Below are 13,740 nucleotides of genomic sequence, written 5' to 3'. Positions count from 1 at the left end.
CAGGAAGGCAGGAAGGCAGGAAGGCAGGAAGGCAGGAAGGCAGGAAGACAGGAAGGCAGGAAGGCAGGAAGGCAGGAAGGCAGGAAGGCAGGAAGGAAGGAAGGAAGGAAGGAATGAAGGCAGGAAGGGAGGGAGGCAGGAAGGAAGGCAGGAAGGAAGGCAGGGAGGCAGGAAGGAAGGCAGGAAGGAAGGTAACCTAAATCAGAACAAATGGAATTCCTAAAGGATGTGCAAAATCGGATTCATTTCTACATGCCTGAAGTTCAGGGTTTTGGTTTGGGCATCCTACATATATAATCCATACAGTTTCTGAAGCAAGACCAGCACTTCGCAAATTAAATATTTAGAAAGGTTTCCAATCCTGACAAAAAGATCTATTGCCTCCCTCAATTGTTGGTTCCTGTTGTTAATTATCGTCACATATATCTAATTTAAATTTGTCCCTCTTCATTTGCAAGGAGCTTGATATTTCTTATACTATTATCTGCTATCTTAAAGTGCCCTCCTCTTCCATTTATCTTCCCTCCATGTGGCCAAGCTGCCTTTTAACATTTTCTTTGCACCAAACTGACATCCTTCCACCTCTCACTACAAATGACTGTGGTCTCTCACTGTGTTATAGCAGTAGTTGGGTTTCATTTCTTTTCCCCATGGCAGGGTGACAAAAAGGACACAAATAATTAAAAAAAAAAAAAAAAAAAAAAAGCTGCAGGAGTGGTGGTAGTGGTAGAGGTGCTTTCTACCTTCTCCATCCTCCCCAGAAAAGCAGAAAAGACAGAGAGGAAGTAGAAACAGCAATTTTCATTTGCTATATTTTACACTGCTCTATGTTGGATGTTCCTTTAACACTGCATAGCACTGCTTTGATTGCTCTAATGGCATGCTCCCAGAATAAGAATGACATCTGCTGTTTCAGATAGTTTTGGTACAATTATGCTTCTTGCAGTATTTCTGTCTCATTTCTTTCAAGGATATGGAACTTCACGTTTTCCATTAAAGCTAGAAGAGATGACTATAAACATGTCTTCTCCTTTCAGATAAAAATCAAACTACAAAAGGTAGATCACACAAAATTACTCTTGTTTGCATTCTGGAGATTGAGCTTGTCATTAGAAAGATGAATACTTTATATTCCTCTTACATTTTCTATTATCATAATGACAGATTTTATGGCAAGTGCCATAATCTGTTCCATGGCAGTGCAAACAGTGCACATCATCTCCCTAATAGCACTGCAAAAGCTAGAGATGGTAGCTCATTATTTTCTGCACCTTTTCTCAGGATATTGATGATCTACATAATTACTGCAGGTACAGAGATATGCAGTGTTGGGACAGCATGAGTGCAGCAACACTATACTGATACTGGCAATGCACTGCTTCCAGCATTAATTATTACACTGGAAAAATAGGCCTTAAAAACTTGATTTGTATTTTAACACTTATTAAAGGTTATTGGTAAACTCCAATTCTATAGCTGTTAAATGGGAGACAGCAGCTTGCTGCCCATGCTGATGTGGCTAAAGCTGTACATTCTGTGAGGTCTTATCCTATCACTGAGCAGAGTGAGGTCAACAAGTTCAGTTCTCTTCATTTACATTCCACATAAGAACAATACCTTATTTTCAGCTTCTCCTGTGACAGAGGTCAGGAAAAATCTGTTATGTGCATACAAATACAGGTAGAAAGGATTTTTTCCAGCTCAGCAGATTGTCAAGGGAACATGGGTCACATTAGTGATCTCATATGAAAGGAAGTACGGGTTGATTACTAGTTTGACCAGCAGCTCAATGACCTGAGCAGGCTTTCCTTCTTACACCTACAGAAGCACTTAATCTTCCTACTTTGACTGGGGTCTGTTTGACTTCACCTACCATTATAACAATGATGTGTTGGTGGAGAGCAGAGCTAGCCATGGATTACGTACTGTACCCACAACAAATATCATCAGGTTGAATTATCAGGGATTGAGTCTTGGGCTCCTGGAAATAAACTGCAGTATTACATTTGTCATCTGCGATCTGTTAATGGCCACAAAACACTCACAGCACAGGCCTATGGTCAACTTTAAGCAAATCACTTAGGGCAGTTCAGACTGCGGTTTAGACTGTGAACTGGACCCTGCAGACATATGTGTGTTCATCATGATTTATCTTCAAAGACTGTCCATAAATCCTAAGAAAAGAGGTGCTGGTTATGCTTTGGTTGGTTTTTTCTTTTCTGCTTGGTAAAAGGGGATTTTCAGGGGCTTTGAAACAAAAAAAGAACATAAATATATTTAAATCTATATAAGAGTACAAACAAGAAAGGATAATTTCCAGTTAGAGAAGGACTTCACATTCTAAGAAACCATCATCTGCTTTCTGGCACTGACACCAGCAGATCCATATTATGTTCAAAATTCAAGGTCAAAAACATCTTATGCCTATGGCTCTGTATCTACACACAAAGGGGACCAGCCAATTTGTTCCTAAACAAATGCTATTTCAAGGCCTTTCCCTCCACACTTCAGCATTTCAATAAAAAGTATTTTGGCCAACAGAGCTTAAAAGTAAAGTAAAAAACATCAAGAGAAAGAGACCAGCTTGAGATGCCCACCACACCGAGTGGGTTACGCTGCCTTAATTAAAGCTGGAGCACAAATCCCTCTTCTGTTGCACTGTTCAGCGCCATGCTCTGCACATCTCTGCGATTACAAAGTACAGGGTTCTCTTTCTGCTTTCCAGCCTACTTCTCACATATGAGCCTGAAGAAAGCAAGGGGACCACTCTTTCTGGGAATCAGACATGTCAGAGAGCTAACACACAGAAAAGGGAATCAGTCGTTTGTCTTGCTGGCTATGCCCCAGATTAGCTCAGAATAAACCACCTCTCCTTCATCCTTGCTTCACCTAGGTCCACAGTGACTCATCTATACTCAGTGGAGGTCTCTGAGGTTTAATTTATATCTGAACAGAGCTTTGAGATCATCAGATGAAAGATGCTATAGAAGTGCAAAGTCTTGTATGTCATAGCCATGTGCTACATACATGCCTTTACTGTGTTTTCCCTTAAAAAAAAAAAAAAAAAGTTGTACTTGATCCTAGAATAGGAAGGGAGACATCAGCTTTTCCATTCCTTCCACCTTTACCCACAACAGATCCCATCTGGCTGTTCTGTGTGCAAGGTTTTGAGAAAGGGGGGGTGAGACCTACCGAGCACACGGATCTGCATGACGGCACCGTGTAAGCCAAAGAACATCCAGAGGGGCTGCGAAGAGTCCACACAGACTTGCATGCCAGTGCTGGCCCCGTTGTGACTCAGGTGCAGCTCGCCATCTGAATTCACCATAAATCCCAGGATGTCTCCACTCTGGAGGGGCACCAGGACTCGGCACACGGCCCAGAACTCCTTTCGGTCAACCAAGGACTCGGGGTTATAGGGGAGGTCGCTGGGCCTAAGGGTGCTGGGATCGCAGGACGTCACCCCGTAGGACAGCGTCCCCGTGCGCGCAGCGTTGGACTTGTTAATCTTGACAAAAATGGTCTCATTGATCCGAAGGGGTCTGCTGGTGAAAACCAAAGTCCTCTCCTCCCGGGCGTGCTCCAGGCGAGCCACAGTTTGGTCATCGAGGATTTTGACATGGGCTCCCCGGAGGTGGTGGAAGCGGAGGTCGCTCTCGAGCTGGGAGGGGAGAAGGTGGGAGTGCTGGGAATTGAGGGAGTTCTGCGGGATGGGGCAGGTGGTGGCTGTCACGTGGAAGCTCTCCTCCTGCAGGTTGAGGTCACACAGGCTGACTGAGAGGCGCGTGTCCTCTGTCTCCCGCCGCAGCGATGGCCGGCGGATGGCGGTGAAGGAGCGGGGCCGCAGGCAGTCAGGAGGAATGATTTCACTGTCTGTGGGGAAGGACAAGAGAAAGCAAAATAGGTATCGCTTTGCAGAGAGTGACAACATCCAGGAGTCTGCAAAATGCTGTTTGATTGAGATATTTAAAAGGGAAGATCAGAAAGCTGCCGCCATTAATAAATTTTCCAACTTTCAAACATGGAGGCAGAGTATCATAACATGCATTTGCAATCAATGGCTGTTCTTGTGCTCTTCGCACCAGCATCATTTTCTGAGTAGGCAGACTCAAAATCGATGGAAAGAATTGACCCGGGGAAGGTCTCCTTGGAGAGGGGAAGCAGAGGGTCAATATATGAAGTACACCGCGGACATGCCAATCAATATTTACCCAGGCTCCGAGGTTTCATGCTCTGTTCATCGTCTACAATAATTCGCATAGGTTTAGGAAATGAATTTCTAACTAGACTTTTTTTTTGTTTTAAGACGAATGCTATGTTCAGTTTTAATTTATTTATCACCATATGAAATTTAATTTGTATTCCTGAATGTAATTAATCATTAGTGGTCTGGTCCTTACTGCAAATCAGTGCAAATATGGATTTCACAGAGTAGAACTTGGGCATATGCAGTTTTCTATAAATAATGTACCATCATCTATTATTGCCATGAAAAAAGATTAAAAATCAAACCCATAGATACATAACAAAGATGATGCTTGCACATTCGCATCCATCAATTGAAACCCTGCTGTTTCAAGAGCTAATCATCAATTTATTCTTTTTCTAAGGATCATAATAGCCTGGCTTTAATGCACAAATTACTATTACTTAACATATTCTTAGCTACACTGTTGCCATAGAAATTTCAAAGAGCAATATGCTGAGAAAAAAAAAGAAAAACCCCACAAAATTATTTGAGGAGATTATAAAAGTGAGATCATGAAAAGATTTTTATATATATGTTTAACTTCCTGAACTTTAAGAAGCTGAATTGCATAAAGACACTGAGAGAAACCTGAGCATGTGGGTAACTCTCTGTAAAGGTTACAATAAGCTGTGATTCATATTGAGCAAACTACAGGAGCTACGCCTGCACCAAGCAGGACTATGATTCTACGACTGCATTGTGGCTTCAAGCCAGGCTCCAAACATCACAGGATAGGACTACCCCTTACAACAGAATCCCCCACCAGTGACACAAAGCCACGCCACCACATCTCAGACCTGCAGCAAACGGGGCACAAGGTGGATCAGCAAGAAGAGGAAGAGGAGTGAAGACTCATTCCCAACCCATGGGCAAGACCTTTGCAGTGTGCACCTTTTCCAGCTGCATCTCCTTGGATTTTTCTTCTATGGCAACAAAGAAGCAGGAACTCAGGTTATACAAGAATTTTCCCAAAGGGATGCACCCTTCCCTGATACACCAGAGCACTAGTTCCATATTGGCATGCCAAGGAAACATGCCAGCTACTGAATAACCAACATTTCCTGCAACATGCGAGGTCTGACTAACAGCCTTCCCTGCCCTCCTCTTCTGGGAGCCCTGACAAGAGCACACCCACACACAGTTTGGCTTCAGGAGAGATCTCTGCTTTGCTTAAACTGGATTATTCCAGGCTCCTCTTTAAATAATCTGCTATTACATGGGAAGCACAGTGTCAAAAAAAAAAAGAAAAAAAAAAAAAAAAAAAAAAAAAAAAAGGCTCTGTTGTTTCTCATATTTGATTTTCCCCATACTTATATCCAGCTTCTCTTCCCAGACGTTAATTGAAGAAAAAGAGGAATAAATTAAATCAAAAATTACCCCAAGTGATAATAGAAGCAGGTTGCCTTAATGCTTTGTAATATATGGGCTCACATTTGCATTGCAAGTGTCCCTGCTGGATAGAATTAGACTTATTTTGCCTTCCTCTGGCTGTAAACCCACATAGGAGAACAAATTAATACTGGCAGCCGACGACGATGCTTTGGTATAGGTGAATGGGTAGAGACCTTTCTGAATAGGAACAGAAGGTCCCCTCTATTTTATTCCCTGTAACCATGCATGTGCAGCCTGGCTGACAACTGTGATGTGTGGGTAGCTTGCAGCCAGGGTTTTGAAACAGCTTGTTTTCCACCAGGATGCCTGCATTTCCCTTTGGCTACTGGACAAAATATCTCTTTCCATCTGAAAAGAGGTTAAGAGAGATGAAGTTCTTCTGCAGCCAAGACACATGGCAGTGATAGCAAACCAGGGCTACGCTTCCAACTGTTCTACTCAGATCTATCAGTAGCTCAGATGCCTAGCCATATAAGGGATGTCTCAAGCATATGGGACTGAATGTGAGAGTTAGTTCATTAATGTTTGCAAATATCCATGGAAAAAAGAATTGCAGTTGACTGGCATTTGAAATGGGGTTGTGAAAATTTAGAGATGAGTCTCTAAGAGTTGCTGGCCTGCTCCAGGGCTCTATTTTTTTCACAAATCTCAAAATATTCAGCTAGAGAAAAAGAATCCCACTGAACATGAAGTAAAAAAACAGTGGGATTCATCTTTTGGAGTGGTAGGTAAGTCAGAAGAGAGCCACTTATCTGGCGTAACTGATAACAGCTGAGGGCTATAAGAATAATTCTGGTGAACTGTGAAACAAATGAGGCAACAGAGCAGTTTCTTTCACTAGAAGAACTCAGAAACAAGTTGTTTTCTTCCACCAAGGCTTCATTTATCACTTTGCTAACACAGATCAAGCTGATCGTGCAGCAGCAGTTCATAGCACAGCCTTGTTCCTGCACAACATTTACAAACTGTCTTTAATGCCTGCAAAGGCATTTATCATTGCAGAGACAAAACTGGAGTACACATCAAAAAGAGAGAATGTTTCTATCTGATGAGACAGTGCAATATGAAACGAGTTCAAGGGCCCATTGCTGAAGAGGTCAACCAGCCCGAAAAATTTAGTAATCATTGCTTTTTATGCAATTTTCAGGCTTACAAGGTTACTTGCATAAGAGAGCTGGGGCAGCATTTCTTTGGGAAAAGGCAGCTGGATTCTCTTGTGTGAGAATAGATGGGACTTGTGAGTGAAGCCCGCAAGCTGTCATAAACAGCTTTACCCAGCTGGTCAGGGTACCAGCAGCAGGCCAGCCAGGTCCACGCACAGCTCAACATAGGCTGGGTGCCCAGGTGCCCTTCCAGAGAGCTTTGGCTGAGTGCTGCACCAGTGCAGTTCTGATGCCAGTGCTGGATTTATAGACTTCAGCTTTCCAGACGCAATATAGACTTAGCCAAAGCAGAAAGGTTTTCTACTAAACACAGTTTTTCTGCTCATCTGCTGACAAACCTGAGACACTGAATTTTTGCAAAGGATGTCTTACTTCACAAACCCCTCTGTATCTTTATCTGGCTTTAAGAAAAAAAAATGAGTAGGAGTAATTTATTTAGAAAAGTAGAGATGAAGGGCACTTGAGCAGTTCAGCAGTTCTGTTTTCTCTCCCTCTTTAGCAGTGTTTATCTGCAAAATTTATATTCTCAGCAACTGGTTCCTTGCATACAAAATTTACTTGAGGAATCTTCCTCAGACGAGAGGCTTCAAAACTCTCTGTTTTTCTGCTCTGAGGGCATGGAAGAGCCTCCTGCTCTCCCTCCTGCAGGCTCAAAGCAACTGCAGTAGCACTTGAGAGCAGAAATTAGGAGGAGCTGGGGAGCAGCCAGATACAGCCAGAGTCACTGTATCCAGATCAGAAGTATGTCACTGCTGCCCTGTATTTGAACTGCTGCCAAACATTGACTTCTTAAGATCGTTTCCTTACACATGCATAATAGTCATAGTACATATTTATTACAGATATCACATACATGCGTGTTTACTACAGCTACATGCACATTCAAACACGAACACATTTCTAGCCACCAGCACGCACAAATAATTCAGCCCTGTACAAACCCAGAGGGGATGTACTGCTGTCAGACTGTCATATCATTATTTCCGTTCTCTTTTCATTTTCAGTTTTGTTTGTCATTGCCTAAAGACTTCACTTTCCAAGGTCATGAGCAGCTAGGATTCACACACCTGAACAGGATCTGAGCAGGCAGAGCAAGCTTGGTGCACACACACATACACCAGGAACTCCAGATTTAACTGGAAGCTCTAAGGAAACAGATCTCCATCTGAGGTGCAAACCTAAAGCCTCACATAAATCATATTTCTTCAGACTGTGAGAGCTCTGACCATGCTCCAGAATGAGCTACAGAAGATGTAATATAAATAAACCAAACTTGAGACTCAACACCTTAGGATATGGGGAATCATGTAGACAACCTAAGAACCTATGACATTTCTTCCCTCCTAAAAGAGAGAAGTGTTGAGAAGACAAGGAATAACCGAGTGATTCCTTGCATTTCAGTCCTGTGTTACTAAGCAAAGAGTAAAAAATTGGTAGACAGAAGCATGCTGGCTTGCTCTTTCCTATGCACAGCCCTATGTTCTTTCCTTCCTTCTGTTCTTTCTCTACTTTTCTTTTACAGACGCATTTCTCATCTTTCAACCCCTGGTTTCACTGGATAATAGTATTTTTAGCAAGTACTGGTGCTCGCTATACAATTTCCATGACCAACGAATTTCACAGGTGCTGAGCTACCAAAAGACATCTTGCACAAGAATACTCTGTGCAAATATACAGCTGCAGAAGGATTTATAGCGCAATATTCCCACCATGCTGGAATGCACCATCTCCTCCACAGCCTACAGCAGACTCGTGCAGCTAACAGCCATTTGGCAAGGCTTCTCCATTGCAGGGCGATGTGTCTGAAATACGAGGCAGATGTACTGGGCTGTAAAATAGCATCACACTCAAAGGCAATTGGAAAAAGCAACCAGTTATAAGACAAGAAGTAAACCCGTGCTCCTGGAAACCCTTGGTCACACACAGCCCTATACTCCCCATCGTAGGAGTGTGGGTTTTAATGCTACCTGAACTCCAACACAGCTGCTGGCCCTGCCAAGTCTGCCCGTGTGGTGATGAGGCAATCTTTGCTCCCTTGCTGATTCAGTCCTACTGCGCTGAGGCATGCAGCTGGGGAACCACCACATTTCAGCCTAGAAGTAACCAGAGCAATTTCCATACATCGTTTATAGTTGTGTACTTTAAGGTGATTGAGGACTGAAAACTCACTGAAATGGAAACAAGCTGTATTCTCATTTATTCCTCATAAAAGAAAGAGGAAGATCATTGTGACCTGGAGGCAAGGAGCAGTACCAGCTCCCAAATCCCCCTGGGTGCTGACTTCCTCAGTGTTTGCATGTCAGCCAGCCCATAGCACCACCTCCGCTGCAAAGAAGAGCAGCCCTGGCTGGATCTGCAATGAGGAGTGCTACTGTGTGGCCCTGGGTTCAGAATCCACCCTAATTAAAAGACCATTGGAAGCCAATCTGCATTCAGCCTGCTGAACTCAATGGTGTTCGAGATGTCCTCACCACCACGGGATGCTCTGCTCAGCAGTGCTGAGCTCTGTCATGTGTATCTTAACTGTTCTACTGCACTGGGAGGAGCTAAGCAAACAGGAGACTGAAAATCACCCTTACTTAAAATAAACACAGGAGAAAAACTGAGAAGTGAAGAAAGACGATGCCACACTTGCAGTCACAGAGACGAAGCTCCTCTCACAGAGCATGTCCAGAGTGCTCTTGCCTGCTGGCAACATGTCAGGGCAGACACTTGTAAAACTATTTGTTTTTCTGCAAGCTTGTACTCTCCATGTGAGGTCTGGAGGCTGGGTTGCACTGCACTCAGTAAGGCTGCAGAGCCCCGCTCTCCCGGGCAGTCGTTGTGCTGGGATGCTGCATGTGGGTCTCCCCCTCCCTACCCTGCCTGTTACTGTTAAATCCTGAATTTATATGATCCGAGACCACTCCATTGTGTTTACTTCTCATAAACCATCAGGCGCCAGAATGCAGCTTCTCGGATCGTGCAACGAAGCCACTTTCAGAGAATTATTGTAGCATGTGGGAGGCAAATGTTTAAAATCTCTCAAAGGAATGATTCAGACTAAAAACCTCCTTTGCCATATACTTAGGAATTCACTTCAACAAAGTACATTTCCCTTTATGAACAACTGAGAAATCAAACTGCCCAATTTATTACCTCAGATCAACCATTCCTTCTCCTTGCAAAACGCCCACATAAAATCAAGGACATCAGTTAAATAAACACCTAGTTATGCAGTACCTCCATATGTACATGCCTGTATTTCATAGGTAGTACAAACAGCACGTTTCAAATAAAGCTCCTTCCTTCTGCTCTCGGTGCTCTGGCTCCTCTCTTTTTGCACACGCTTACAGGAATATATGCAAAACTACAGCCAACAGATGGTTTCACTTGTACCAGCTATATGCGTAGGATGCATGGGCTGCTCTCTAAGAGTCAGCAAAATCTGCTCTGGAGCAAGCAGAATCTAGGATCAGGACCCAGCTGCCTGGTTCTGCAGCAGAAGATGCTCCTCGCCACGTGAACAGAAGAGAGAGATAAACAGTGAGTGGAAGGCAGGAAGAATTAGTGTTCTTGTTTTATAGACTGAAAGCCATGGGATGGGGTAAGTTGTCTAAGGGGACAGTCAATTCCTTTTAACTGAAACCTCTTGGGGTTGCCCAGCGTGCAACAAACCTTCTCAGCTTCCCCACAGTACACCCTCTCACATCCTACCCCTCCACTCAGTGCTTGACTCCCTACCTGCTGCTCCTCCGCTTCCATCTGCAGGTTTATCTCTTCACCTCCAACCTCAATGTCCTCGGGACCCATTTGTTCATCATAGGACCTCAACGGTCAGCATGGAAAACACTGTTCAAGAATTCCTCTTCTGCCAACACATCAGCTTGAAATCATTTTGAGGCCAACAGATGACACATGCTTTTCATGTGCATTCACATGGTTAAGCAGGAGTTAATGGCTACATGTCAATTTTGGCTTCCTGCTCATTGCAATTTGGAAGCCACGTTAACCAAAACGACAGCCATTTTTATTGCAGGAGTGACAGATACATCAATCATCCAAGTCTATTTGTTTGCCTATGACCAACACAGTCCAAATTAGCTTACTGTTAAGATACTCAGGTGTCTTGCCAGTACAGCATGAGAGAATTACTGCTGTAACGAAGGAGCAGATGCCAAATCCCAGACCAAGGGTTACAGAGAGCCTTAAAGCTGGAGTTCATCTGTGGGAGAAATCATTTATGATCACACCAAAAGTTATCACCAGATTTTAAAACTGAGTTACAAAAGAAGCCAGACCATTGACTCAGTGGAACCAGTTACCAGGCTGTGACTCAGTGGAATTAGATGCAAGGCAACAAATGTCTTCCACTTCAATAGAAATGAGTGGAAATCAACAGTGCTTAATTAGCACCTCACTAAACTGGTCTTTGCCTCACATTTATATTTGTTTGGATAGAAATCAACATTTCTCCCCAGACATTCTGGCAAAGATGAAGCACTAAAATAATTTGGTTTGCATGATTCAGTTTTGGAGAGGTGATAAAAAATGGGATGGAAGAGAAAAACTTAACCAATTAATAGTTACCAGCTGCTAGATGTGAGATACAATTACTGTGCAAACCTGGTGGCTTCCTGGGGATGTTTAGAACTAAATCTTGTTCTTGAAGCAGCTGTGCCTTTCGACCATTAGGTACACAGCACCTGATGTCCTGCCAGGTGAATCACAGGAAACCCTTGGGATCTGTCCGGGACACTTTTCTGAGGATACAGATATCCTCCCATGGCTTAATGGGATTGTCACAGATTTCTTTTCATGGATGGTCAACACTGTGCTCACAGCAGATTAAGTATCAAAAGCAAAACAAATCAGAAACAAACTACCAAAATAACGAACAGACTCTAAAAGATGGGAAGGAATGTGTGCTCGTGTACTGCCAGCCTCCCAGTTGAAATATTCAGAAAGAAATAAACACAAACTAATGAGCTTAAGAAAACTGTGGGTGGGTTTTAAGCCACAGCAAACAATCATGGCTTCCAGTTCAGCTTATTAATTGAATTGATCATCTGCATATTTTTCAATAAAATCTAAGGAATGAAAGCATGCCGTTTCATACATGGATGAGACTATAGTTTAATGTACAAAGGTTGAGTACTAACTAATAAATCATAATTTTGGGACATGTGCTATATAACAAAGTTCTCTAAGCCAGTCTGGTTCATAACAAACATTCATGCAATTTTGCATGGCATCTGTAAGCATGTCAGATTGATACGGTATGAAATGGCACAAAGAACATAACTAGCTTCATAGAACTAAAATAAATTACTGTTTTACTAAGCAAATATGAATGTTTTGAAAGGGCCTGACAGTACATTCTGAAGAACAAACTTCCATATGCCTGTTATGGCTGGGGATTTGTTTTCTTTTCCACAAAAGCTGATTCTCCGAGTCAGCAGGGTGCTGGCAACCTCTGTGTTACAAACAACACATTTTGGTTTTCATTCAGGAAGGTTTCATTCTGGGTAAAGTCATCCTCCCAGCCAGCCATCATGCAGGTGGTGGATGTTCTTCAAGATTAAAGCTGTGCTTCTCCACTGCCACAGCCACCTCTGGATGTCACCACCTCCTTGCCTGATTCCCTGAAGTGTGTCCATGAGTTTTCCATTTAATGTTTCCTAATTCCCCATGAAGTCATAGAAATAAGGTTTCTGTAGAAGTCTTATGCCTTGGGTTTTGTGGAGATCTTTTAATCCCCATCATTCTCTCCTTCATTTATTTCCCACTCACAAACATAAAAGTCTGAATTTTACTACCGCCCCTGATGCAATGATTTCCACTTCCACTCCTCTCAGGGCCTGCAGGGCTCCATGATCAGGTCCTATTATTTCTCACACAAAATACAGAAAAGCAATCAGCACTTTAAGGGTCACACACTATTTTTCATCTCAATCTGTACAGTGTCTCACCTTGTCTTTATAGGTCCTCATATTCTTTCTACCACTGAAAGTCTTTCCTTGTATGTTTAATTACCTGCGCAAAACCTAATTCTTCCTCAAAACTGAAGCTTCCAGGTCTTCAAGATGTAAAGAAAAGAGGAACTTTTCTCTGTAGAAAAGTGTTCTGTTCGTTGTTTTTTTTTTTTTAATTTCTCTTTGGGAAATTAAAGCTATTATTGCAGTTCCTGGTTACCTAATAACTTTACAGAACCCTCTTTTCATTCTCAGTGACACCACTGGTTACTCCTGGCACTATCATCTCTTTCATCTTCCTTTTCTTAAAGAAATGCTGACCCCCTTTTATCTTATTCATTGAGGCAAGACCCTGGGAAACCTGATCTTGTGCCTGATCTAGGAGTTGGCAACCCTGCCCATGGCACAGGGTTGGAACTAAATGATCTTCGAAGTCCTTTCCAACCCAACCATTCTATGATTCTACAATTCCAAGACAGTAGCTCAACATTACATGTGCTGTTAACCCCACAGCTTTACCTCTTGCTGTTCTGAAGACTGCTATGGGCCTTCCAACAGCTCTATTTGCAACGCTCTTTGCATTTCTGTAAGAACGTTTCCACAGCATCTCAGTGCTCACAACCAGTTTCCAAGCTGCGTCAGACAAATCTCTTCATTCTCTGAATCATCTGACAGAAATTTTCTTCAAAAGAAGCATTTTCTCCCTCCTTCCCATCCATCATCCTCCATTCTGTGGCATTTATGTATCCTGCATTTATCCCTTTTCACCTAGTTTCATTTCCTGCTGTGCTTTTCTGCTAGCAGTGGGTATGATGGCTCTTTTCCCAACTTCTCCCCACGTTGCCCATTGAAAGGCTCTTCCCATTACTGACAGCTGCTCAGCAAGAAATCCATCCACCAACAACCACTTTGTGCTTGCCATCGCCCAGCACCCTGCAAAGCATCACTGCTTATTGACCTGAAATACCCCTCTAGGTCTTCT

The 13,740-nt window shown here is 42.9% G+C and overlaps 1 protein-coding gene across 4 annotated transcripts in view; it reads right to left on the bottom strand.

Annotated features, from left to right (window-relative positions):
• The window catches only part of NEURL1 (neuralized E3 ubiquitin protein ligase 1), a 78,775-nt gene that overhangs the window by 12,645 nt on the left and 52,390 nt on the right, over positions 1-13,740 (bottom strand). For all 4 annotated transcript variants that reach the window (XM_042863748.1, XM_042863749.1, XM_042863747.1 and 1 more), the window contains exon 4: positions 3,193-3,873. In XM_042863748.1, coding sequence (XP_042719682.1) covers positions 3,193-3,873 — 681 coding nt within the window. The remainder of the gene's footprint in view (positions 1-3,192; positions 3,874-13,740) is intronic.

Source organism: Lagopus leucura, unplaced genomic scaffold, assembly GCF_019238085.1.
Source record: "Lagopus leucura isolate 7727_CA_CO unplaced genomic scaffold, USGS_WTPT01 Super-Scaffold_741, whole genome shotgun sequence".
Taxonomy (NCBI): domain Eukaryota; kingdom Metazoa; phylum Chordata; class Aves; order Galliformes; family Phasianidae; genus Lagopus; species Lagopus leucura.
Note: the sequence above shows the minus strand (reverse complement) of the source record. Positions and strands in the feature narration are given on the sequence as shown.